The sequence below is a fragment of the Phocoena sinus genome, chromosome 6, assembly GCF_008692025.1.
Source record: "Phocoena sinus isolate mPhoSin1 chromosome 6, mPhoSin1.pri, whole genome shotgun sequence".
In the NCBI taxonomy this organism is placed as follows: Eukaryota; Metazoa; Chordata; class Mammalia; order Artiodactyla; family Phocoenidae; genus Phocoena; species Phocoena sinus.
This window is the reverse complement of record NC_045768.1, coordinates 65,753,654-65,781,257: the sequence shown is the minus strand read 5'-3', so window position 1 is coordinate 65,781,257 and position 27,604 is coordinate 65,753,654. Positions and strand designations below refer to the sequence as shown.

The 27,604-nt window shown below is 37.7% G+C and overlaps 1 protein-coding gene across 1 annotated transcript in view; it reads right to left on the bottom strand.

The window, feature by feature from the left end:
- Nucleotides 1-8,460: 8,460 nt before the first annotated feature.
- CCDC171 (coiled-coil domain containing 171) overlaps nt 8,461-27,604 on the bottom strand; it is a 362,781-nt gene continuing 343,637 nt past the window's right edge. The window contains exon 26 of the mRNA XM_032636251.1: nt 8,461-10,846. Coding sequence (XP_032492142.1) covers nt 10,835-10,846 — 12 coding nt within the window. The 3' untranslated portion in view covers nt 8,461-10,834. The remainder of the gene's footprint in view (nt 10,847-27,604) is intronic.

The following is a 27,604-nucleotide window of genomic DNA, read 5'->3' as shown; positions in this document are numbered from 1 at the left end:
TAATAAAGGCTATATATGACAAATCCACAGCCAACATCATCCTCAATGGTGAAAAACTGAAAGCATTTCCACTAAGATCAGGAACAAGACAAGGTTGCCCACTCTCACTGCTCTTATTCAACATAGCTTTGGAAGTTTTAGCCACAGCAATCAGAGAAGAAAAGGAAATAAAAGTAATCCAAATCGGAAAAGAAGAAGTAAAACTGTCACTGTTTGCAGATAACATGATAATATATAGAGAGAATCCTAAAGATGCCACCAGAAAACAACTAGAGCTAATCAATGAATTTGGTAAAGTTGCAGGATACAAAATTAATGCACCGAAATCTCTGGCATTCCTATACACTAATGATGAAAAATGTGAAAGTGAAATCAAGAAAACACTCCCATTTACCACTGCAACAAAAAGAATAAAATATCTAGGAATAAACCTACCTAAAGAGACAAAAGACCTGTGTGCAGAAAATTATAAGACACTGATGAAAGAAATTAAAGAATGTACAAATAGATGGAGAGATATACCATGTTCTTGGATTGGAAGAACCAATATTGTGAAAATGACTCAAGTACCCAAAGCAATCTACAGATTCAATGCAATCCCTATCAAACTGCCACTGGCATTTTTCACAGAACTAGAACAAAGTATTTCACAATTTGTATGGAAACAAAAAAGATCCCGAATAGCCAAAGCAATCTTGAGAACGAAAAACGGAGCTGGAGGAATCAGGCTCCCTGACTTCAGATTATACTACAAAGCTACAGTAATCAAGACAGTATGGTACTGGCACAAAAACAGAAAGATAGATCAATGGAACAGGATAGAAATCCCAGAGGTAAACCCACGCACATATGGTCACCTTATCTTTGATAAAGGAGGCAGGAATGTACAGTGGAGAAAGGACAGCCTCTTCAATAAGTGGTGCTGGGAAAACTGGACAGGTACATGTAAAAGTATGAGATTAGATTACTCCCTAACACCATACAAAAAAATAAGCTCAAGATGGATTAAAAACCTAAATGTAAGGCCAGAAACTATCAAACTCTTAGAGGAAAACATAGGCTGAACACTCTATGACATAAATCACAGCAAGATCCTTTTTGACCCACCTCCTAGAGAAATGGAAATAAAAACAAAAATAAACAAATGGGACCTAATGAAACTTCAAAGCTTTTGCACAGCAAAGGAAACCATAAACAAGACCAAAAGACAACCCTGAGAATGGGAGAAAATATTTGCAAATGAAGCAACTGACAAAGGATTAATCTCCAAAAATTACAAGCAGCTCATGCAGCTCAATAATAAAAAAACAAACAACCCAATCCAAAAATGGGCTGAAGACCTAAATAGACATTTCTCCAAAGAAGATATACAGACTGCCAACAAACACATGAAAGAATGCTCAACATCATTAATCATTAGAGAAATGCAAATCAAAACTACAATGAGATATCATGTCACACCAGTCAGAATGGCCATCATCAAAAAATCTAGAAACAGTAAATTCTGGAGAGGGTGTGGAGAAAAGGGAACACTCTTTCACTGCTGGTGGGAATGTGAATTGGTACAGCCACTATGGAGAACAGTATGGAAGTTCCTTAAAAAACTACAAATAGAATTACCATATGACCCAGCAATCCCATTACTGGGCATATGCCCTGAGAAAACCATAATTCAAAAAGAGTCATGTACCAAAATGTTCATTGCAGCTCTATTTACAATAGCCCGGAGATGGAAACAACCTAAGTGCCCATATTTGGATGAATGGATAAAGAAGATGTGGCACATATATACAATGGAATATTACTCAGCCATGAAGAGAAACAAAATTGAGCTATTTGTAATGAGGTGGTTAGACCTAGAGTCTGTCCTACAGAGTGAAGTAAGTCAGAAAGAGCAAGACAAATACCGTATGCTAACACATATATATGGAATTTAAGAAAAAAAAATGTCATGAAGAACCTAGGGATAAGACAGGAATAAAGACACAGACCTACTAGAGAACGGACTTGAGGATATGGGGAGGGGGAAGGGTGAGCTGTGACAAAGCGAGAGAGAGGCATGGACATATATACACTACCAAACGTAAGGTAGATAGCCAGTGGGAAGCAGCCGCATAGCACAGGGAGATCAGCTCGGTGCTTTGTGACCACCTAGAGGGGTGGGATAGGGAGGGTGGGAGGGAGGGAGATGCAAGAGGGAAGAGATATGGGAACATATGTATATGTATAACTGATTCACTTTGTTATAAAGCAGAAACCAACACACCATTGTAAAGCAACTGTACCCCAATAAAGATGTCAAAAAAAAAAAAAAAAAGAAAATGTGGTATATCCATACAATGGAATATTATTCCACTTTAAAGGAATGAAATACTGATACATTGCTCCAATATAAATAAAACTTGAAAACATCATGTTAAATGAAAGAAGACAGGTAAAAAAGTCAACACCTATGATTCTATTTACATGAAAGGTCCAGAATGGGCAAATCCATAGAGACAGGAAGTAGATTATAGTTGTCAGGGGCTGGGGGTAATGAGGAATAGAGAGTGACTGCCAATGGGTACAGAGCTTTTCTCTGGGGTAATGAAAATGTTCTGTAATTAGAAAGTGGTAATGGTTGCACATCCTTGAAATATACTAAAAACTATGGAATGAATTACACGATATGTGAATTATATCACGATAGAGCTGTTTATGTTTGTAAAGATAAGCATGTGCTGTAATCTAAGTGTGTGAACTCTTATTTGAATTGTTATGAAGTAGATAAACTTAGTCAATGTGTGACTGTAAATTGCAAAGTTGTTTAGTGATAAAGGGACACAGGGTTTCTACTCTGATTCACTTGATATTCAGGGAAGACTGTGTCAGACTTCCTCGGGACTTTCTCTTACGGAGAACAGGATTCTGCCTCCCTACAGATTAAAGAGAGTAAGAAGCCCTACATATTATTAAGTGACTTTGAAGTTGAAAATGGCACCCATGTGCCAGGCCTGCTACGTGCAGCCCTATGGGTTGTGCACTAGTCATACAGATGATGTTGCAGTTGGTGCCCTCTGAAGGTGTGCTGGTAGCCCTGCTGTGTCCTTCAAGGAGTCTTGGACCCAGGCACACTTCAGTAATAACATCACCACCATTAATTACCTGAAAGCATAATTTTAATTCTCACTCCGAATATGAACTCTGCTTCATAGGAATCTCTCTCTAGTCTTCACAGTTTATATTTAGAATTATTTCTCCCCAGCCCAGAGGAAAACTTAAGTGTAATCACAGGTGATGCTTCTGGAACCATAAAAGGGCTCACAGTGAGTTCAGTAGTCAGCTGTACATCAAGGTCACTAGAATGAACTGTTGCCTTTATGCCTCAGGTCCTAAATGATTCTCATGGAGTGTTCAAGTGCCATAGCTTTCCATGCACAGTTTTACTGTGACAGCCTCTTACTGTCAGACCAGAAGTGAGCTTAGAAAAAGTAAAGAAAAATATATTTTGCTTATTGCTGGAAGGAAAAAGGCAAAATTAGATATCCTATTCTATATTTTAGGTTTATTTCTTGTTTGGTGTGCTCTACGAGGCATTCAATATGATTCCATTCACTCTGGATTGCATTTAAGATTTTTCCCTTATATAAATACACCAAAACATAGAAGGGATCTATTGAGAACAGGTAGCTCCCCTTATATTCTTGTCATTAGTGAATATTTATGAATATCTGATAGCTCTTAACCTGTCAGCTGAGCCTTCTACAGATCTAAATAAGACTTTTTTATTTTACATAGTTTCCTACAGCAGCACAACATTTCTGGAGCCGCTTCACTGGGAGGACTCTGTCAACAATCAGCATTTCACTGGCATTAACATGCAGTAAAAGACAATGAAGCATGACTCAATTAAACAGCAAAAAAAAAAAAAAAAAGTCTGTCTTCAGATAACATTAACCCAGTAGTTTTCAAAACCTACGTGGGGTTTCTGCTAATGACTAGCATTAAGGTCAGTACTTTGAAAACCTGTGCCCAAGCATCTAACAAACCTGAACACAAGAGGATTTAGAGGAAAGAGCAAAACTCTGTTTTGATTTATCTCCTTCTCATACTGTATCCAGATATTTTACAATTTATAGCATACAGTATCAATTAGATCTCACTGCTGCAAAGATTAAGAACAAATTTTCCATGTGAGATGTCAATGGAAATTTAATTTGCACAGAAGATACAGTTTGGGAGACCTGTTTGGGAGTCAGCTGGATTTAAAACAAACAAACAAAAAAGGCTTATGCAGGGAGTGGTTCAGAGGAAATATGAAAGCACCCAGGTATGAACTCACAGGACATCTGACACTTGGGTATGCCAATCGACACATTCCATAGCCAGAAAAGAGACATACTACAATCGCCAAGGTTCAAGAGAAAAGATGGCACTCTTCTATGATATGTAAATGTACATACTTATATCTCACGTAACCAGGAGGGATGGATGTGTTCCTTACAGACCCAGAGGTTTTTTTCTTCGTTTTGTTTTTGTTGTACTTGAAATATTTAACACCTTAGGTTTAAGCCTTCAATATTTTAGGTTTCATTATATTGAACACAATCATTTCAGTTCAAGTTGCTCTCATTGAACTGCACCATTTTTAAAAAACTATATGATTTCACCAAAGTGAAGATAAAATATATTCAAATACTATACAACAAAATTTTTTGAAGATTTCACTGTTTGCGAAAATTATTAAAATTCTTTCACTTCAATGGTAACAAAAAGCATGGATAAATGACATATGTTGAACTCACAGGTAAATAGCAAAGAAAAATGCTCTGGCACACTTAAGATATGATTTATAATTTCTGAATCATTATTTTAAGCTATGATTAACATAAATTCTTTCAAGTTTGAATTTCTTTTGTAAGAAAGCTATAAAAACATGCCAACAAAAGGGGAACCAAATTAAAACAATAGACCTTTAAGATAAATTTACACATTTAAAGCATGATACCTTTTTAAAGTTGTAGACATTAAAATGCATACTGAAATCACAAGTTAATTTAAAAATCATCAAAAATGATGGCAATAGAATGTAACTAAATGTCCTAATTAGACAATCACTGTTTATTATATTCAGAAGCTAGGAATATAAAATGGAAACCTACAAAAATGGGAATTTCAAGTTATGAAAGCAACTGATCAGGATAATTTAAAAGAAGAAATGATTTTTCTGTTAGAAAATATTAAAAGATCAACGTATTGATCTTTCCAAAGAACACTAAAAGTTTACTGGTTGAATTAGTTTCCCATGGCTGCTGCAAAAAATTACTACAAACTGTGGCTTAAAACAACACAAGTTTGTTCTCTTACCTCTCCGGACCCTTGAGAGGAGAACCTGTTTCTTGGTCTTTGTTAGGCTTCTAGCAGCGCCTGTATCCTCAGCTCACGGCCCCGTCCTCCATCTTCAAAGCGCATTGCCCGAATCTCTGCTTCCATTATCACATTGCCTTTCCCTCTCCATAGTCAAGTCAGCCTCTGCCTCCCACCCCTAATAGGACAACCGTGACTGCATTTAAGGCCCACCCAGATTATCCAGGATAATCTCCCCATCTTAAGATCCTGAACTTAATCACACTCGTAAAGTCCCTGTTGCCATTTAAGGTAACAGACACAGGTTCCAGGGATTCGGATGGGGATATCTTTGGGTTCATTATTCAGTCTGCCACAACAGTCTAAAAAATGTATTTTAAAATCCCAATCTCCATCCTAGGAGTTATACAAGTTAATGCTTTCTTGATCAGCTTTACTTAGCATATGTCATTATTTTCCATTGGGAAGTTACAGCTTGGTCAGGCTGGCCTACCATCAATATCTTTCAACTGAGGGTCTGTCCTAAGAGCATCCATTTGGTCGCTCAGCCCAAGCTAGAGACACTGGGCAACATAATAAAGGGGGCTGGTTCCTTTGAAAGGTAGGGACATACATCACGATTCTTCCCATTACTAGTCATACAGATAGACGGATGTGTTTTATTTTGTTTTGTCTAATCACTGGATAAGTGATCTAGATTTCAAACTAAAACACACTTCTGAAAATTATTCCTTTGCTGTGCAACAGCTTTTAAGTTTAATTATGTCTCATTTATCTTTATTTTTATTTTCATTACTCTAGGAGGTGGGTCAAAAAAGATCTTGCTGTGGTTTATGTCAAAGAGTGTTTTTCCTATGTTTTCCTCTAAGAGTTTTACAGTGTCTGGCATTACATTTAGGTCTTTAATCCATTTGGACTTTATTTTTGTGTATGGTGTTATTTGTAGTGAGGTGGATGGACCTAGAGTCTGTCATACAGAGTGAAGTAAGTCAGAAAGAGAAAAACAAATACCATATGCTAATGCATATATATGGAATCTAAAAAAAACAAAACAAAAAAAGGTACTGATGAACCTAGTGGCAGGGCAGGAATAAAGACATAGATATAGAGAGACTTAAGGACACAGGGGGTGGGGAAGGGGAAGCTGGAGCGAAGTGAGAGTAGCATCGACATATATTCACTGCCAAATGTAAAATAGCTAGTGGGAAGCAGCTGCATAGCACAGGGAGATCAGCTTGGTGCTTTGCAACGACCTAGAGGGGTGGGATAGGGAGGGAGGGAGGGAGGCTCAAGAGGGAGGGGATATGGGGACATGTGTATGCATATGGCTGACTCACTCTGTTGTGCAACAGAAACTAACACAGTATTGTGAAGCAATTACACTCCAATAAAGATCTATTAAAAACAAAAAACACAAAAAAACCTTATGTGTTACCTGGGAGGATTAGCTTAACACGAATCGGTGCTGCAAAGATGTAAGGTTTTAAAAGTTTATTTTCTTTCATTATTAAAATATATGTGTTCGTTGAAGAAAATGTGAAAGCTATAGATTGCAAAAAATGAAGAAAATAAAAATCACCTGAAATACTAAAAAAAAAAAAATTATCCCTGGGCTTCCCTGGTGGCGTAGTGGCTGAGAGTCCGCCTGCCAATGCAGGGGACACGGGTTCGTGCCCCGGTCCAGGAAGATCCCACATGCCGCGGAGTGGCTGGGCCCATGAGCCATGGCCGCTGAGCCTGTGCGTCCGGAGCCTGTGCTCCGCAACAGGAGAGGCCATAACAGTGAGAGACCCGCGTACCGGAAAAAAAAAAAATTATCCCTAACTAGTCAGGAAAAATTTTAAAAAATTTGTCCTCTTTTAAAACTGCTAATTATTTCTGGAAGATAGGCCTAGTAAAGTGGAAATAATGTGGGCTTCAGAGTTATAGCTCTGGGCTTTACTAATTACTAGGTTCTGTGTGATCTTAGGTAGTCAAATGCTTAACATTTTAGATGCTCAGTTATTCATCTATAAGATGGTGATGGAAATACCTAAGAGGTTTATTGTGAGAACATCAGGGTTTTGCTGTAATAGCTGGCATAGAATAGCTGCTCAGTAAATATGTTACTTTCCACCTTTTACATGAGAAAACTTGTCTATAAAAAGTACATAGTAAAATAAGATCGATTTACCATTGTTCAGTATTGTCTATAGAATAAATTCAGATATAACTGGTAAATAAAGTAACATGAAAATAGTAATGCTCTCATTGAACGCTTGATAACAGCATGTATTATAAATGTGAAATAAGTAGTGTTGCCAAGTTTAATAAGAGTCAGACATTCGGTAAACTAAAGTTATCATTCTACTATTTAAGAGGTTATTTACCCTTGTCATTAAATTATCACTGAATTGGCAATTCTCCCAATTTCCTGCACCTCTCTGCATTTGCATTATGTCAGCCTAAAATGTTTATGTTAAAAATGCTGGCAAAGCCTCAATAAGTATGACTTAGGTGTCAAAACAATAACTTTAAGAATCCCTTTGATAGTGATGGATAATACAAGTATTTTTCTAGATCACAAAAGGTAAGAAAATCTACATACTAAGGTGTAAAGTAAAATTTCCTTTCCCCTCCAAAAATATTTGAAATCGTTCTCCTGAGAAAAGTCTACTTTATACATCATTCTTAAGGAAGTAAAGAAGCTGATAGAGCAACCGTCCTTGTCAACACAACACAGATCTCAAATATGCAGCAACTGGTCACTGAGGAGCTCGGAAGCAGTCTAGAGTTTCTCAGATCTCCATAGGGTGTGTCATTAAATCTTCTCCTCCTGCTGGGTCTGACTTCTGGGGAAAAAAGCATACGGTATAAAAATTACTATATTTGGTAGTGAGTACTAATGATCACTCAAAAGCCTCATCCTTCAGTCTCTATGGCCTTTAGCATCTAGTTGGTTATAAATGTGACATGCTTTGATTTGATTTAATAATCTTTTTGAATTTATAGTTCAGAACTTATTGTATAAAAATTATCTGTAAAATCAGATACTCCCATATATGGAAAGACATATACATTTATTTCTGGTGTTATCCCATGAACAGATTGTAAAATTAAGGCAAGAAGACCAAGGTCTGTCCGAGGCAAAGTTTACAAAGGTGCTCCTTCCCCTTAAATTACTAGGATCTGAAAACAGATTTAACACAAACATACACACACAAACCAGACATATAAGTGACGTAAAGTAACACTGTTTTTCTGCAGTGTGAGAAGTGGAAGCTCAATGATGTCACATGAACTAAAAAACTGTATTTGATTTCTATATGGGCAATATCTTAACCACTGTATGGGACGGCAAAGGAAAGTATTTTGAAATGTGCAGGAATTATTCTATGATCCATACAAAAACTATAGCATTTTCTGTGTTACAATAAATTTTCAAGTTGAACTTCATACATGTCATATTATATTACACAGGGCATATTCTTTAATATTCAAAACACAGAATGGTTAATAAAAAGAACTCCAAGGAAAGAAGTAGAGAAATTTGGTTAAAGATTAATGTTACTTCACAGAAACAGCTTTCGAAAGATTTATATAAAGCCTATTATATTGTCCCACTACTATGAGAAACAGTATTGTGCTACACAGTGTGACAGTAATAGTGCTGTTATCTCAGATGGTATAAGTCACTTGGTTGATTTGGCTAAAACATAGACACTACACCAATTTTATTTACCAAGTCCAATAAAAAAAAATTTTTAGAAGTTGGGTATATTTGAATCAAATGTCACTGTAAAGTTACGACAATACAGATTACATAATACATACTGTCATTCTCTAATGCATCCATAATGAAGAACTCAAAAATGAAAAGTAATATAAAATATGGATTTTGTATTAAAATTCTTTGTCAAGAAGCACCATTCACATCAGAAGTTAATGTCACTGGGGAGTTAAACGATTAAGACAAAAACAAATACATATTACAAATATCCTTTTGTTCTTCACTTACCATGATGCAAACTGCAAGGATTTAACCTTTAAGGGTTAAAGAGTTTAATCAATGTCAATGTCTGATCTTCTGAAGGCAATAAAGAACAGTCTGCCTAGCGATACCCAACAGAACATCACTTTGTCAAGCCACAAAGCACCCAAAAGCTTGTCAAGTAAGTTACCAGAAACCTCTTTGTGGTTAGAACTCAGCTCCTTCCTGCTTGACCTATTATTTGATATTTGACCACTTGGTTGCAAGACACTTGCTCTTTCTAGCTGAAATGTCACTGGGGCATCTTGTCAGCTCCCCGACATCTTGGCCTGACATACAATTTTACTTTTGTGTGCTACAAGGCAGAAAATGCAGGGCAATGGCCTTGTTTTAAATTCTGTCAGCATCAAAGATGGGCGTCACTCTTGGGTCCTACCAACAACACAAACAAAAAAGGAGTCTATTTTGAAGGTCAAAACAGCTATTACCTTGAAGTTTTTCAGCTTATACAAAATATATTACCTGCTGTACTGGTGTGGGAACTGTCCTTAAAAAGTGCCTAAACACACCACAGACATCTTCCCAGCACAACTGCTCTACTTTCTTATCAAATGCAGGCTTGATAAAAGGATGAGTTTTCAGTGCCTGCAGGGACCAGATTCAGCAGTTAACTTAACTTGTTCAAATGGGCAAGTGGTATCATGTAGCTTTACAAGGAGCAACCTGACCTTCTCACATTGACCAGGAGTGACATTATTGTGCAGGAGGAGAAGCAGTCACATCATTTCTGTTTTGCACAACCTGCTTAAAGTTTGCAACTAAATGCTTGTCTTCAGTTGAGCTGACAAGAGAGAAGAGGGGGCTCAGTGAACCATGGCAGGGCTGCCATGAAATGACAGGAATCATTGGCATACATTTCAAATAGCTCTCTCAATCCTATTAAAGTATTGCAGTCCTGCTTTAAAACAGACAAGTATGAAACAACTTTGATAGATAGAGACTAAAATGGCTTATTGATTTTTTTTAAGTCTGAAGGAAATTACCCAAAATGTGTCATTCTTTAACATTTAAAAATATGTTACATAAAAATGAGCAACTGTGATAATAAATAAAACTTAGAGGGAAAAAAAAGTTGGTTATTTCATTATTCAAGGGACACAGATACCTGTACACATCAAGGTATCACACAATTTTTAAAAACCCACGGCCACTTGTGCTGAAACAAAATTCAACTGATAAGAAAATCCCCCTTCAAAACAATTTTAATTGTACTGTTAACTCTTCCTGCATCCTTTTTATTTCATAAAGTCATAATCCAATCTGAGCTGGTCTCTCGGCAGTAGCAGACATCATCACTGGAGAGGAGTGGGATGACGACAGGGGCGCAGGATTTATAAGTGTCTCCTTTAAGAAAGTGTAAGTTGTGTCAGGTTCAGCTTTCAATGGCAAAAAATCCCCAACGTCAATTGTGTCAGCAGGAAGAGCAGCTCTTGAAGGAATGGAGAGATTGGAATGGTCTCATGATCCTGTCTATGATATAAAAAAGAAAAGAATAATAAACATAGATTTGAAGACTCTTAAACAGACTCTGATACCATAAACAGAGAAGTGGACTAAGAATCACTGTAATATGGAATGGGGTGGAAACTGCCACTTAAATAATCTATATGATGATACATAAATATGAAATTATTTTCCAAGTTGTGATTGAACCTCATTTGTTCTATATCATAAACTTGTCAGGACATCAGGTGTTTGCCTAGACACTAAAACTTGGTATAAAACTTTTATCAAGTTATTGACTCAAAGGGTCAGTGCAATCAGGCATTTTTACCTCTGCTTCCATCCGCTGGCAAATGACAGAAACCAATGCTAATAATGTTTTCTCATTATGCTATATAATATATGCTATATAATTGGGAGATTAGACTGCTTAGAAAATGAACTATGGATCTTTATGTTTTTTAAGGTATCAGCCTGACTTATTTAATTGAACAACACAGCACAAAGAAAAACAAGTTAATCCTAGTGCCCTATAGAAAACGGCACACCAACATATAAAATGCCAGTGAGATGAACTTTTTGTCTTTACCTTTAATAATACTGCCACCACCCTGTTTTAATAAAGACTGTTTCTGTTACGAGTATTTGGAAATCATATATCAAAATATGGGAGTGCAACATGAAAACAATTTGTCACATATTTTAAAACATTACAGTTACCCAGAAACTACTGGAAATCAAACTTAAGAAACCCACACACTCATTAAGTACTTAAAAACAGAATATTTTGTTGAAGCTATAATTTAAGCCTTAAGTAGTACCAGTAAACAATAGTTAACCTTTAACATAAATGAAGTTTTACCAGTAAAGCAGATAGGTGCTATTTTATGGCTTTTATAGATAGTAGGAAAATAGTAGTCAATTGTATATCAGAGTTTTCCATGTTCCCAGCAAATAAATGTTGCTGAGATAAGTCTAGTCATAAGTGTCTCCACTAAAAAACACTTTTTATACTGAAGAGTTCTTTAAAAAAACACACAAACCTCTTTTTGGTAGATTCTCTTACGGTTTTGACAACAAAATAGCGTGAACTCTAAGGATCTGCTTTATTATGTCATGTTACACAAAACCGTTTCTACATGTGAAAACAAGAAGGAAGCTATCTCTGGCTTTAGGAACGTATTAGAAATTCAACTGTTGTATGTGTTACCATTTTTGTGGATTTTTTTAAAAACTACAACTGGAGAAAAATCAATGGCTGCATCTAACACCTAGTTCAGCAATTTTCTTTGATCTCCGTTCTTTTGATTTCTTGATACTCCACTGCAAGCCTACAGAAAATCATCGGAAATCATCTCTTGTTCCGCTGGAAGTTAAAAAAAAAAAAACTCACCTAAAATGACCACTTGAATGGCTTTATGAAGAAGGAGAGGATTTAGCTTATCCTTGCAGAAGGAAAAGAACTCCTGAGGTCTTGTGTTGACCCTGATTAGAAGCACTGATGAAGTTTCACTTGCAGAACCTTAATGCTGGGCCTAAGCATATCAGTTCAGAACCAGAACAGAGGCATCTCATTACATCAGCGGCTCGAGGTGTAGATTCCTGCACTTTTCCTGCTGCTAGAACCATCTTTGGTGATTTTTTTCAGCTGCGTATCTGAATTGGAAGTGTTATTACTTGATTGATTTTGCTGCTGTAAAGACTACAATGTCATCTACTAACTGATTCTGCCAGACTTAGGGGTGAGAGGAATAATGGAAGAGCAGGAGATGGTGGGGATATCATACTATTTATTATGATAAAAAATATTGTCAGGCAGCCTTCAAAATTTTGTTGTTACATCTTTATAAATACTTCAAGTTCTGGTCTAAAAAAACTATATATGAAAAGAGAGGAGTGTGCAGAATCAGACCAAGGAAGGTCACCTACTCTCTGAGAGTATTTTCTTCTTGATGCTTTAGACTAGAGAAAGGCAACTGTGCCAAACTGACCAACCATGCCTGTTTTGCAGTGTTAGATAGATGGATATATATTTTACTCAAATCTATATTCTGTACTTGAAGTTTCCTTTTCTTTTCTTATGAGTCCATCAACCTAACTCGTTACACATCCTTCAGGGAAGGTCTCTAACTGCCCATCTCCCCTTAATATATTCAGTGGATCTTGGAACTCTACAAAGGGGCCCCTCTTTTGTCCTTCCTGATCTTACTTTTTCAAATGTCTATTTTCCACCATGTTGTCTGAAAGCATTTTTTTAAATCTAATATAACATTTTTGACCAAATAACCTTGAAATGGGGTATTGAGTATTTCTCTAGTATTTCAAGTCAGAGTCTCACTTTTTGCATACTGTCTTCTGACCTTATGTCCTAAACATGGGAAATAACACTTAAAAAAGAGATTTCTTTCAAGACTTGCACCCCCTCAAAAGATAGGCCTTCCATCAAGTAAACAGACTTACTTTTGTGTAAATGAAAACAATTATTTTTCTGGTACTGAGGTCATTTCCTACACTTCATACACTGCTAGAAAATAATCTTTTTCATGAAATAGGATAAAATTTGATTTTAAGTCACTTAATAGCTTAAAAACAAATCAGCAAAAATTCTGGTGAAATCTTGATTTGAAAATAGGATGTTAAAATAACAACTAAATATGAACTATTTTTCTTGTTACAAATAATATTCAGAAATATATCATAACACTTTTAATATAACACAAAGAGTAAAAGAGAGTTAAATAACTTTTTATCAGAGACCATTAAGAGTTAATATTCAGGGCTTCCCTCGTGGCACGGTGGTTAAGAATCCACCTGCCAGCGCAGGGAACACAGGTTCAAGCCCTGGTTCCAGAAGATCCCACATGCTGCGGAGCAACTAAGCTGTGCGCCACAACTACTGAGCCTGTGCTCCAGAGCCTGCAAGCTACAGCTACTGAAGCTCGCGCACCTAGAGCCCGTGCTCTGCAACGAGAAGCACCGCAATGAGAAGCCCACACACCGCAACAAAGAGTAGCCCCCACTCGCCGCAACTAGAGAAAGCCCACGCGCAGCAACGAAGACCCAACACAGCCAAAACTAACTAAATAAAATAAATACATTTATTTTTTAAAAAGTGAATATTCACCATCTGATGTTATATTTTAAATCTGTGGTCATTTAAGCTACTTTTAAAACTGCTGAGGTGTTCTGGTAGTCTCTCATGTAAATCCAAATTTTTTTTTTTTTTTTTTTTAAACATCTTTATTGGGGTATAATTGCTTTACAATGGTGTGTTAGTTTCTGCTTTATAACAAAGTGAATCAGGTATACATATACATATGTTCCCATATGTCTTCCCTCTTGCGTCTCCCTCCCTCCCACTCTCCCCATCCCACCCTTCCAGGCTGTCACAAAGCACCGAGCTAATATCCCTGTGCCTTGCGGCTGCTTCCCCCCAGCTATCTACCTTACTACGTTTGTTAGTGTGTATATGTCCATGACTCTCTCTCGCCCTGTCAAAACTCACCCCTCCCCCTCCCCATACCCTCAAGTCCGTTCTCCAGTAGGTCTGCGTCTTTATTCCTATCTTACCCCTAGGTTCTTCATGACATTTTTTTCCCTTAAATTCCATATATATGTGTTAGCATACGGTATTTGTCTTTTTCTTTCTGACTTACTTCACTCTGTATGACAGACTCTAGGTCTATCCATCTCATTACAAATAGCTCAATTTCATTTCTTTTTAAGGCTGAGTAATATTCCATTGTGTATATGTGCCACATCTTCTTTATCCATTCATCCGATGATGGGCGCTTAGGTTGTTTCCATGTCCTGGCTATTGTAAATAGAGCTGCAATGAACATTTTGGTACATGACTCTTTTTGAATTTTGGTTTTCTCAGGGTATATGCCAAGTAGTGGGATTGCTGGGTCATATGGTAATTCTATTTGTAGTTTTTTAAGGAACCTCCATACTGTTCTCCACAGTGGCTGAACCAATTCACATTCCCACCAGCAGTGCAAGAGTGTCCCCTTTTCTCCACACCCTCTCCAGCATTTATTGTTTCTAGATTTTTTGATGATGGCCATTCTGACTGGTGTGAGATGATATCTCATTGTAGTTTTGATTTGCATTTCTCTAATGATTAATGATGTTGAGCATTCTTTCATGTGTTTGTTGGCATTCTGTATATCTTCTTTGGAGAAATGTCTATTTAGGTCTTCTGCCCATTTTTGGATGGGGTTGTTTGTTTTTTTGTTATTGAGCTGCATGAGCTGCTTGTAAATTTTGGAGATTAATCCTTTGTCAGTTGCTTCATTTGCAAATGTTTTCTCCCATTCTGAGGGTTGTCTTTTGGTCTTGGTTATGGTTTCCTTTGCTGTGCAAAAGCTTTGAAGTTTCATTAGGTCCCATTTGTTTATTTTTGTTTTTATTTCCATTACTCTAGGAGGTGGGTCAGAAAGGATCTTGCTGTGATTTATGTCATAGAGTGTTCTTCCTATGTTTTCTTCTAAGAGTTTGATAGTTTCTGGCCTTACATTTAGGTCTTTAATCCATTTTGAGCTTATTTTTGTGTATGGTGTTAGGGAGTGATCTAATCTCATACTTTTACATGTACCTGTCCAGTTTTCCCAGCACCATTTATTGAAGAGGCTGTCCTTTCTCCACTGTACATTCCTGCCTCCTTTATCAAAGATAAGGTGTCCATATGTGCGTGGGTTTATCTCTGGGCTTTCTATCCTGTTCCACTGATCTATCTTTCTGTTTTTGTGCCAGTACCATACTGTCTTGATTACTGTTGCTTTGTAATATAGTCTGAAGTCAGGGAGCCTTATTCCTCCAGCTCCTTTTTTCGTTCTCAAGATTGCTTTGGCTATTCGGGGTCTTTTGTGTTTCCATACAAATTGCGAAATTTTTTGTTCTAGTTCTGTGAAAAATGCCAGTGGTAGTTTGATAGGGTGTAAATCCAAATTTAAGCAATTTTTAAAAAAGAAATTAGTTACCTTAAATAAAAGCTAGGTGTCATGTGAATCTTTACGGAGGCACTTTTATTTACTCAATAAGTGGTAAATGATTCTATTTGAACTGTTACAGTCCATCAGCTAAATATATATTCACAATACAAAATGTGCCTACTAAATTTCTGCATTTTAGAAATCTTATGAAATACAGTAATTAGACATGCCCATTAACCATTTTTCAAGACTTTAATATCTTCATTTTCTAAGGGTGTTTTTTTCAACAACAAAAATAAATAAAGCATTAGTATAAAAATAAGATAATGACTCAATAAACTATCTATAAATCAAAGCCACTTTGCAGACCAAGGCTTCTGAAACAATGACACTAAGCCATTTGTCTCCTGTGTAGCATTTATGATCAAGTTAAGTCTTCTAGAATCTAGTATTATAAAAAATGAGGAGTAATGTGATTTAGTAAGCCTGAAGAGTATTGCAAGGAGATTATGCCAGTCACATAGTATGATGGAAAGAGTATTAGACTAGAGATCAGAAGACTATATTTCCCCTCCCAGTTCTGCTATAATCTAGCTGGGTCACTTAGGCAAGTGGATCAGTCTTCCTAGTTCTCACTTCCCTTGCCTATAAAATGAGGAGCTAGACTCTTTCCAGCTCTGAAGTTCTACAGGTCCACCATGATTCCAATCCGTGATGACATATGATATAAGGTTAACACCTAACTTTTGTGAATAATTTAACCCAGGAATCAGAGTTCCCAAACATAATTCTTAAGATTTTGAGGGGATACAGATGGGCCGTTCTTAAGGGGAAGGAATACATACTGCACGTGGTTCTTAAAAAAAGCCAAAGAGATGACAACATTAGCCACAGTTTAGATGATGTGGCTATATGCAATTAAATTCTGATACATTTTTCATTACTTCGACCTCCGTGATGATGTTTTAAGCCCTGTAAATCATTGACGGATTTTAAGTAGAGTGTGCAGCTCTACATAAACTGATGAAGGAATCAAAGTACCCACAAGAGGGCCTTACAATGAGGCTCCCTCGCCATTTCTGCTTTAGCTCCTTATATGTTCTTACCACTAGAGTCTTAGTACTCAGAACACAGAATACTTCGAGTTAGTTGACCAAATTTTACCTGTTTTCCAGTTCTGCTGTGCTGGCCTCATAGGATGCTGCCGTTTATGCAGACAAACCGAGTTGACAATAATTACATATACAGTCTTCTCTTGAGGAATGCTCAGTTATGTACCTGAGATATGTCTGCCTGTCTATCTATCTCTCCATCCATCCACACACACATATACATGTACCTGATAAATATATCTACACACATACACTTGCTAATATGCATATATACACCTGCTACCACATCATTAAATATTTACGCCTCGTAGTTATCAATTCTAACTTTTAGTTACCAATGCCAAAGCTGTAGAAGTATTTTATGCATTCCTCTCTCTCTGTTATTAAATCTTAGTACAGACCAGTCTGGCTCTTTAGCTCAGTGACAACAAGATAGGCTAGGTGGGGATATGTGAGTCAGTCAGCAGAGCAGTGTAAAGGAGTCTCCAGATAGAAGAAAACAACCTGAGAGGTCTGGGTACCTAGAGATCAAGAAGGAGGGGCAATATGGAGGTAGAAGCAAATCAGAAAAGAGAGGTAGAAGACATTATCAACTTGATTCACACCACAACAACTTAGTCCTCAAGCAGACATTCAGCATTGGTTCAACAGCCAAAGCTCTTAGGACAGACTGGTTCAGTTTCAGCTTTCAACAACATGGTTAATGCGGTAGATTAACTGGATTATGGCTTCGATTCTTCAGGTTTCCTTATAGGCATGCCCTTTGCCATGTGACACTGCAGCTGTGTACAGCCTGGTTCACAAGCGCTTTACTTCCTTGTCCAGCCTCATCGAGCATTTCCTCACTTGTACTCTGTAATCCGGTTACATGGAACTGTGAGTCAGGAAATATGATGTTCCATAGTTCACACCTGCCTCCAGTCTGTCCACTGACTGGGATACACTTCTACCCTATGTGGGGTAAATGCCTTTTCCACCTTTCAGCCTCTGTCAAGGTTCCCCTCCTTGTAAGGCCTTTCCAGATCCTTGCCCCACCCTTCCCCAACTACAGTTAGCTGCTATATTCAATCACACGTTGGCACTCCTTCATGAATATTTATTTTTCTGTTTTCACTTATTTGTATACTTTTATCTCCCCAGAAAACAAGAGCACCTAGTGTAATGGAATCATGATTTTGTATTGCTAGCACTTAGCAGAGTATCTGGAAATAAGATTTCTAACTGAATGAAACCACTCATGTTATTACTTCATGGTTTTGGTTTGATATTTGGTTATTTCATGTATATACACATTATGTTGCAATTAAAAGTAGTACAGTATAGTGGAAAGAATATGGGCTTTGAAACTGAAGAGGCCTCGGGTTCCAAACTTGAGTCTGCCATGTATTCACTATGTGATCTTAGACATGTTACTTAACCTGTGTGAGCCTGCATCCTATCCACAACATAAGAATCATCCCTCATGGAGTTGTTATAAGAATTAAATGAAATAATATACACAAAAATGCATAACATACAGTAGCTTCCCTTCACCTCTCTTTCTACTCTTCTCAAGTGATAACAAATTCCAAATTTTTAATTATAGCTAACATGTGTGAACATATATGTCAGGTACTGTGCTAGGTTTAGCTTTATAGGCCTTATCTCAATTCTCAAAGCCACTCAATGAGAAGGTATTACTATTACCCCATTTCACAGTTGAAGAACTAGGGCTCACAAGAGCGGAAAAAACTACTGCACGTTGCACAGACGCTTGGTCAGTGGTGAAAAGGGACATGATTCTTGATCCATGATTCTTCTCCCCTTATGCTTGGCCACTACCTTATCATGCCACCCAAAGAAGACATGGCCTCAGGCTTATTTATATCCAGAGCTGCTTCATAAAGACAGTAAGGGCTCAACAAATCTCTGTGAAACTGGAAAATAAAAGCACATACATTGTACTAGAGATTAAAAGTAGATGTTTATATTTTTGGTAATATATTTTCTCATAGTCCATTTGAATGTCCATGGTACCGGAGTAAATAAATAGATTTTATGACATTTACATAAAATAAAATTCTAGCCCTTTCACCAAAGAAGCTTATGTGTTGTTATATTCAGAGATAAAACTCAGCACTGAAGTTTTAAATTACATTAGAACATTTAAACTTTATTTTTAAATTACTTTAAAGGTGTCTTATGCCTGACAAGATAACGATTCCCATTTTCTTCTCTTAGATGTTTAGATTTCCTGACATGATTGAGGTTGGAAAAAATAGTCAAAGAATTTTCCCAGATGGCTTTTGTTCTTTCTTTTCCTACTTTCCTTCACACCCCTGTGCTCCCAGTCTGCTCCTTTCCTGACAATTCTGGTATACCTGACGGTAGAGAATGCCAGAAATGGACAGAAAATGCAAAAGAGACCATTTTCCCCCTGTATCTTAAGAATGTATCTTTTCAAACAAACACAGAGAGAATGTGAAATGTAAATATCTCCATATACTCAAGTATACAAAAAAGGGACAAAATTGAATAAATAAAAACTTAAGCACACTATACAGAAAAATGCCATTGCAAAACTGAAATGACAAGCTGATAAAAATATATGCAACACACATGATAGCCATAGAGTGACTTTCTTAATTTACAAAAGGCTCATGCAAATCAAGAAAAAGAAGAACCTAATTGGAAAATAGGCTTGGGACAGTGTATTTATTAATATTGGGTTCAGCTGTAACAGAAAACTCAAAATGTTGGTGGCTTTAATAAGACAGAAGTTTATTTCTCTCTGATATGGCTATATGAAGCTACCAGGAATCCAGACTGCTTCTATCTTGGGCTCCACAGCCTCAGTACGTAGCTTCCACCTCAGGGTCCAAAATGGTTGCTCAAGTTCCAGCCATTATATCTGCATTCTAGCCAGAAGAAAGAAGGATGGAGTAAAGGAGGAGGTATCACTTACATTTGAAAACACTTCCTAAAATCGGAGTGTTTCTGTTTACACCCCATTGGCCAGAACTTAGTCATATGGCTAACTTAGTTTCAGGCAAGTCTGAAATATGTAGCTTTCTCCCCCGACCCCGAATGGCCTGGGTAATAGTCAGAGGTTTCGTTACAAAGAAAAGAGAAAAGAGATCAGGAAGCCACTGACAGCCTCCGCCTCAGATATATATTGGCTGTTTGGTGGAGGACGCAGAAATACAATCACCAATAAACACATGAAAAAGAGCTAAACCTCATTCATAATTAAAGAAATGCAACACAAAACATGACAATGAAAGCTTACTTTTCACCTATCAGATAGCCAAAAATTTAGATGTCTGATGATACCCACTGCTAAGAGTGGGAAACAGGCAAGTTCCTACCACGCAGGCAGGGCTGTACGCTGGTGCAACCTTTCAGGAAGACAAAACTTAAATTGTACCTGCCTTGATCCAGCAATTCTACTGCTAGGCATTTTTTCTATGGCTACACTCACAAAAGCTCACCAAGATGAGCATACTGATGTATCATCGAAGCATTTTTTAGAAAAACATTTGATAAATGAAACTAAAGTGTCCATCAACTGAGTGTTATTTAAGTGAAGTATGATACAACCAGATCATATAACAATTTTCAAAACTGATGTAAATATGTAAGTACTGATGTAGAAATATGTCCAAGTGAAAAGAGAAGGTTCAAGACAGTGTGTGTGTGTGTGTGTGTGTGTGTGTGTGTGTGTGTGTTTGTGTAAAGAGAAAGAACCCATTTGCATTAAAAAAAAATAAGTATAGGGAATTCCCTGGCAGTCCAGTGGTTAGGACTCCGTGCTTCCACTGCAGGGGGCCTGGGTTCGATCCCTGATCTGGGAACTAAGATTCCATAAGCTGTGTGGAGTGACAAAGAAAAAAAAAGGTATAAATACATACATGCATACACATATCATTTTTTCTTTCTAGAAAAGGAATCACAAGAAAACTGTTAATTATTTTTAGAAAAAGGGAATAAATTCGAGCATGCATTATGAGGAAAAAGCCTTGAAAGCCCAAAATTTTCTTTCCATGTTTTTTATCTTTAAAACTACTGAATCATGAACAAAGGCTATGAGCTGGCGGTTCAGAGAGGTCAAAATACAGCTGATTAACAAATAAATGGGAAAAATGGTAACCGCCAATGGTAATCAAAACTGTAAAGGAAAATGAGATGTTTATTGCCAATCAAAATTTGATTTAAAAAATTATGATACTAAATGTTAATGAAGGCATTATAAAACAGGCATTCATAAATTGCTAGTGATTGTATAAATTGATAGAACCATTTGGACTATAACTTGGCAATTGTCTTGAAATAGTTAATATCATTTGACCCAACAATTCCATTTATGATTAGTTTACTAATATTAATAGCAGACAAAAATTGGAAATAATCCCATATTCAACAACAGAAGTACATTTAAGTAAGCTATAGCCACTTGATGGAGTATTATATGGCTGTAAAATTTATAGTTATAAACGGTTGGATAATATGGACAAATGCTTAAGCTTGACCAGGGGTCAGAAGCCTTTTTCTGTAAAGGATCAGATAAATATTTTATGCTTTGCAAGCCATATGCTCTCTGTTGCAAGTATTAAACTCTGCTGTTGTAGCCCCAAAGCAACTATAAACAATATATGCAAATGAATTAGTCTGGCTATGTTCCAATAAAAGTGCATTTATGAAAGCTGAAATTTGAATTTAACATATTTTTCACATCGTGAGATATTAATCTTCTTTTGATTCATTTTTCAAACATTTAAAAATGTAAAAACTGTTCTTACTTCTCAGGCTATACAAGAACAGGTGGAAGTACATTTGGTCCACAGGCTGTGCTTTGCCCATCCCCGAGCAAGACTATATGAGTGAAAAGGAGACGTGCAAAATCACATATGATACTTTTGTGAGGTACTGACATTGTAGGAATTTTTTTCCCTAAACTTCTGTATTTTCCCATTATCTACAACAAGCATGCCTTACTTTCGTAACTAAAAACCCTTCATTAAAAAAGACTAAAATTTTGTATACACTGAAACCCATATTTTAGTATAGTTAGGACTCCGAACTGTGTGGTCAAAATGAAATGTAATTGGTTTGTTAAAGGTCTCAGAGGGGAGGTTTTGAACCAAGTGTTTTGCAAGTTTTGAAAATCGGATTTTAGTTTAGCTGAGAACACTCTGTTATTTCAACATTTTCAGTTATCTAACTCATATCCACAACCTGACATTAAGTCTACACATACACAAATAATTTGATGAAATAACTTGTACCTCTACTCTGCACAAACGCAGCTCTTTATGTAGAGTGGCTACTTAACAACTTGTGTGCCTTCATTTTACTCCAAAGAGCACTTCCAGCTGCCAAACTACAACTTCTGTGGTCAAAATGTACACATGTCACACTCTCTCTGGGAACTATTAGGCAAAAGTTTGCTGACCACTTTTTCATTACTGAAGAATTTCCTCTTAAAGTTATAAGCCCTTTTTATCCAAAGTCAAAAATTAGTAATAATCTGGAAGCTATAAACTTAGACCTTTTAGCAGCATGTTTTTCTCTGAGTGGAGTTACTGACCATGCATGCACTCAGGTAAAGGGGGCAGAAGGAAGGAAAAATCATCTAAAATTTAAAGGTGTTTGAAAGACGATTTTCCTAAATCTTATAACATTGTATCTGTCAGTCACATATTTCAACAAAATTAGCAATGAATTCACATTCTAAAAGTTGAAACCCATTTTTTCCATGCCCCTCCTTTCCACTGCTGGTTTAAACCATGTTCCCTCATTACTCCACTATATCACACCTAGAATCCCCAGCAATTCTTCACGAGATGTTGCAAACAGTCTTGATTCCCCCACTGACCACCAAGGGATCAGTCCTATATTCTCCAGGGCTGTTGACCCTCTGACGAGTGCCACAGCTGGGCCTTTCGGAGGGACTGGTTATATTCAGTTGAAAGAATGTGGCCTCTCTATTTCTCAGTGAGAGAGGGGCACTTCAGAAGCAAGACAAATCATGTGATCTGGAGTTCACATGTATGGAATGCCTTCAAATCACAACAAGCATTGGGGAGTATGTTCCAAAACAAACCACTTAGCTGGCAATGACATTTCCTTTACATGACAGACAGGAATGTTACTTCTGATAGAACCAGGCCATTTCCAGCAGTCTCAAACCGAACCCACCTCTAGCGAGAACATCTTATTGAATTGTAAGAATAATGCAGCAACCACAAAATTCCAAAATAATATAGCTATAGGTTATATCTCAAGAATCTGCTCCCTACATGACCAATTCCATATGATAGACTTTCCCCATGGTTGCATAAGGCATAAAGCATACCTAAACCCACACTCACCATTAGTATCCTAAATTAGCTCTATTCATTAATTCTTTCAATAGATATCTATTAAAAGAATAAAATCAAATAATTAACTACAAGTGCCTATAAAGTGTCAGACACTGTTCTTGGTACTGGGACAGCAGTGAATTACACACCAAAAAACTTCTCTGCCCTTAGAGAATTCACCCTGTCCTTAACTACCTGTGTCCTGAGCCAGTTCTCCTTAATTTATAATTTTCTCAATGCTCTAAAACCACACAACTGCTGTTTTCCTAGTGTTACATTTTGATGCACAATGGCACTGAGAGTTTGCCAGACGCATTGTTCCATGGACACAAATAAGGTCCCAGTAATGAGTCATATTTCCCTGGTTCTTCCCTGACCCGCTTACACATGACCTCAACCTCCCCGTCAAGAGTTGCTGGGTGCCTGCAATCCCTCATCAGGCTCTGCCTCCAACATATTAAAGGGGCTCACAGTGCCATACGGGTGACATCTCTACACAGCACTGGCCCTACACCCACCCTTCCCTCTCTGTCATCTGAAAACTGTGGCAACTCTGACTGGAACCCAGTGTCTCACACTGTCCGTCGTAAAACATTTCTTTCAGCTTCCACCTGTAGGCATCTATTTCCAGATGTCAGTCCCTAGGCCTGCACGGAGGAGAAGCACTAAGACGTTCACTCCATTTCCATCGCCATCTCTGGGCACCTGCCCACAAAACCTCTGCTAGTCCTTCAACTGTCACCAAAGCCCTCGCTCACATTAACTCCCGAAGAGCCTGCACACCACTTTTTCACAAGGTCCTTGACTTTGAAACGCAGCTCAGGTTCAGGGTAGGGTATCCACAAGACAGTGATTTTGACATAGGTTTCAAAGCTCTTTATTAAAATTTTTCATCAGTTATTTAAGTGCCTTGTCACTTTCTCTAGCCTATAAATGCACTTTTAATTTTTGTAAACAAGTCATCCCTTCAGGCTTATCTCTATCTCCTACTTCATGTCTGCGTTATTGTAATACATGCTTATTATTTGAGAATATTCAAAGTTGCTCTTGAAGACGAGAAAAAATAGGATAGATGTTAACTCATAATAAGTGTTAAGCACAGAGAATGAATCAGCCGGTAGTGTCAGGCAGAGGCAGAATCCACACGATAGGAAGAGATTGTAAATTAGTACCCTGTAGGACAGGCTACTAACAGATAGAAAGGGAAGGAAAGAGGGAGAGATGGGTCACCTCCAGGCTAACGTCATCCTCAAACTGCCCCCAGAACTGCAGATAAAACCCAAAGCTGTCCAGCTACCTAAGTGGCAAGCTACAGCGATTGGCCAGGAGTATTTGTCAAGGCAAGTGTGGATACGTGGTCCCAGGCACCTTCGGTCCCCCAATCCCCGTTTCTCAAACCTCCACCCTGGTCCTCATAACCTCACAAAGAATGGAGAAGGCTAATGTGGCCGAGAGAGAGGTCATATGAACACCATAAAAGCAAGGCATCAGGGAGTATGGTCCGTCTCCCTGCTGGCTGCCTACCTTCCACTTCTTACTGCGGGTTTCATCGACAGATTGAAACCATGTGATCTGAGGAGCCTAATTCCGTCTGTGAGACCTGCTCTGCGACCTCTGGGGTAACCTGCTTGGTAGAGTACTCAGTGGCTACCATTGCATTAAGACAATTTCTCATAAGACACCTTTGCCCCCCAGTACTAATCAAAACACTGATCCTGAAGAAAGCCCTGCCTTCTCCTATCTCAGAGACTTTGCTTCACACTGCTTTTTCTAGTTAAAAGGAGACTTCTTCGTCAGGCTTTGACAGTTTTCACAGCTCACCTCAGGTATCACCTTGCCCTCAAACTCCCCCTGCCTTCTAACCCCCCACATTTGGGTTACGTGCCCCTTCTCTGCACTATGGAAACATCCCACACATACTGCTTTTATAGTAGCACAGCGTCACAATCTGCTGTTTGCTTAACTTGTGGTGTTTAACACAGTAGCCACTGGCCACATGTAACTGTTTAATTTTAAATTAATTAAAATTTAATTTAATGTAAAATTAAAATTTAGAGCCCCTCAGTCACACTAGCTGCCCTCCACGTGCTCAAAAGCCATGTCTCCACCATCACAGTAAGTCCTAATGGTCAGTGCTGCCTTGGAGTGTCCCTTCCTTGGAGGCATAGGCTAGTTTGTTTGTTTGTTTGTTTGTGTATTATCAGTGGCTTGACTAGTGACCAGCACATCGCAGGCACGCCGTATGTTTGCTTATTGTTCACCAAATGGACTGCTTCTAATTCCAAAGAAAGCCAACAGTAGGGCATGTTTTGATATAAAACTTTTCTCTCTCTGAAAAATATTTTTACTTCACAAAGTTTAATTTTCATTCTTTAATTCTAACTTTCTCCGATTTCTCCTTTCTAAAGTGTCTAAAGTTTCAGAAGGAACCTCACTGTTCCTTTCTGTGTTTATCCTTCCCAACTTTCTGGTGAGTGTCATTATGGCATTTCACCTTAGGCTGCTCTGAAAATGAAGGAAAGAAGCCTGGGACAAAAAGACAAGAGGACAAGTTACCTTGGCAAGTGTCCATTCACAAGACACCCAGGCCAGAATTCTAGCTCTCTTGAGCTAGGTTTTCTATATCAGAGAAAAATGCATTGCTTATCCTCTTGCTTTAATTTTCAATTTTTATACTCTCTTGAGAAAAAGATTCTATTATCAGCTAACTTTGGAGGCAATCTAATTGTTTGATGTAAACCTTCAAAGTTTCCTTTGAGTTGAATGTCTATCTGCTTGGGCAGAAAAGGGGAAAAGAGGGAATTTACATTCACTTTGCTAAACATTAGCATCTTTTGTTCAATCATTTGAATGCAGGACAGTTCCGGGAAACAGCTTAGAGAACAAGAGTTGACACATACAGTGGAAAATCTTTTAAGGTGCTTGGATGCAATGAGGGAGAAAGTGAGACGGAACCGTATTTCAGCTCCCTAACTGTGCTGCAGTCTGCGGGAACTTTGTGACAGGTCTCTGTCTCTCAGCTACACTTGACTGGCTCTTGCTGACATTCAGCTGTCAGACAGCAACCCTCTACCAGGCCCCTAACATGCTCCACAGCTTCACCCAATTAGCTCGCTTTCACTTGACATGGCAGCAAAAAGCTTCATAATAGGTGGTCAAGGTGCACAGTGTCTGCCTGCCCTCGCACTGCTCACATACAGCAAGATGGTTAACTACTTTCTTCTTGCTCGTGAGCTCAGAACTAGGAGGACTACAGTTTAGTCATTCCATCTATTGAATTGGACGGGAATCTCGGAAATGTTACAGTGATGCACTAAGCTGCTCAAAAACAGGCCTCTCGATGACTAAAGTTAAATTTCAAATCAGTTCCTTAGGCCCTTCTGAGAGGAAGATATGATTGGTAGGTTATCGAAACTTAATTTCGACTAGCCATCAATTTACGGTTGTTTTTCCACTATATCACAAATAATAGGATTGTATAAAGATGACCTGGGATAGAAAAAGCATTTGACAGGTAAGAGCAGAAAGGTCTAGGCACAATTCAGGAGTATGGAATTTAGCCTTTGCTCATAAAAATATACTTTCTTGACAAGCTCAACAATTTTTCTATAAATTTTTGTCATGCTACTTAGCCTTTCCGATGAAATACGTTGTACTTGAAAATACGTTTGGCTAAGCAATAAAAACTCATACTTATTTTGAAAAATGATCTGAATAATTTACACATTTTCTCTCATCTCCCAATACATTCAGACCTAAACATATAATCAGTTTTCACTTATTTGCACTCTGGAGATCTGAAAATTATTTTTTTAATGTTACGTAAAGAAAAAGAAAAGTAATATAAATTGTACCTCCTTTGGTTTCCTGCATTTATTAAGCCATGTGATGAAGAGGCCACCAAAAAATGTCACTTTATGATAGGACTCTTCATTATTGACATCCAAATGCAGATTCTTGTAGCTATTACCAAGATAGAGTTACAATTTCAATTCCAAGTATCCTATCAGTAATCAAAGCTGAAAATCTAATTAAAGGAATGGGAATTCTAGCCTCCAGCACCATGAACTAATGCTAGCAGAGATTTACCACCACTTTACACCAGGCAAAGTAGAGTTCAAGTATGCTTTGCCATCCTATATGAGTCTGAGATGACTCTCGAAGCTTCTGGAGTCAAGTCTGTAAGTAGCAGTGTTTCTGTGACATGCCTTCAAATTGAAGGAAATCTTTCTCTACATAAAATGCTTACTTGTTGTTTTGAACACTGCTCACTTCTTACCAGAAGCTCAAGGCAGGGATAGATCCTAACTGAATTGCTGGGCAATTAGGAAACCATCCAGCATCCATTTTATTCATTAAGTCCTGTCAAGGTTTCCATCTATATCTGGCCACAGCCTA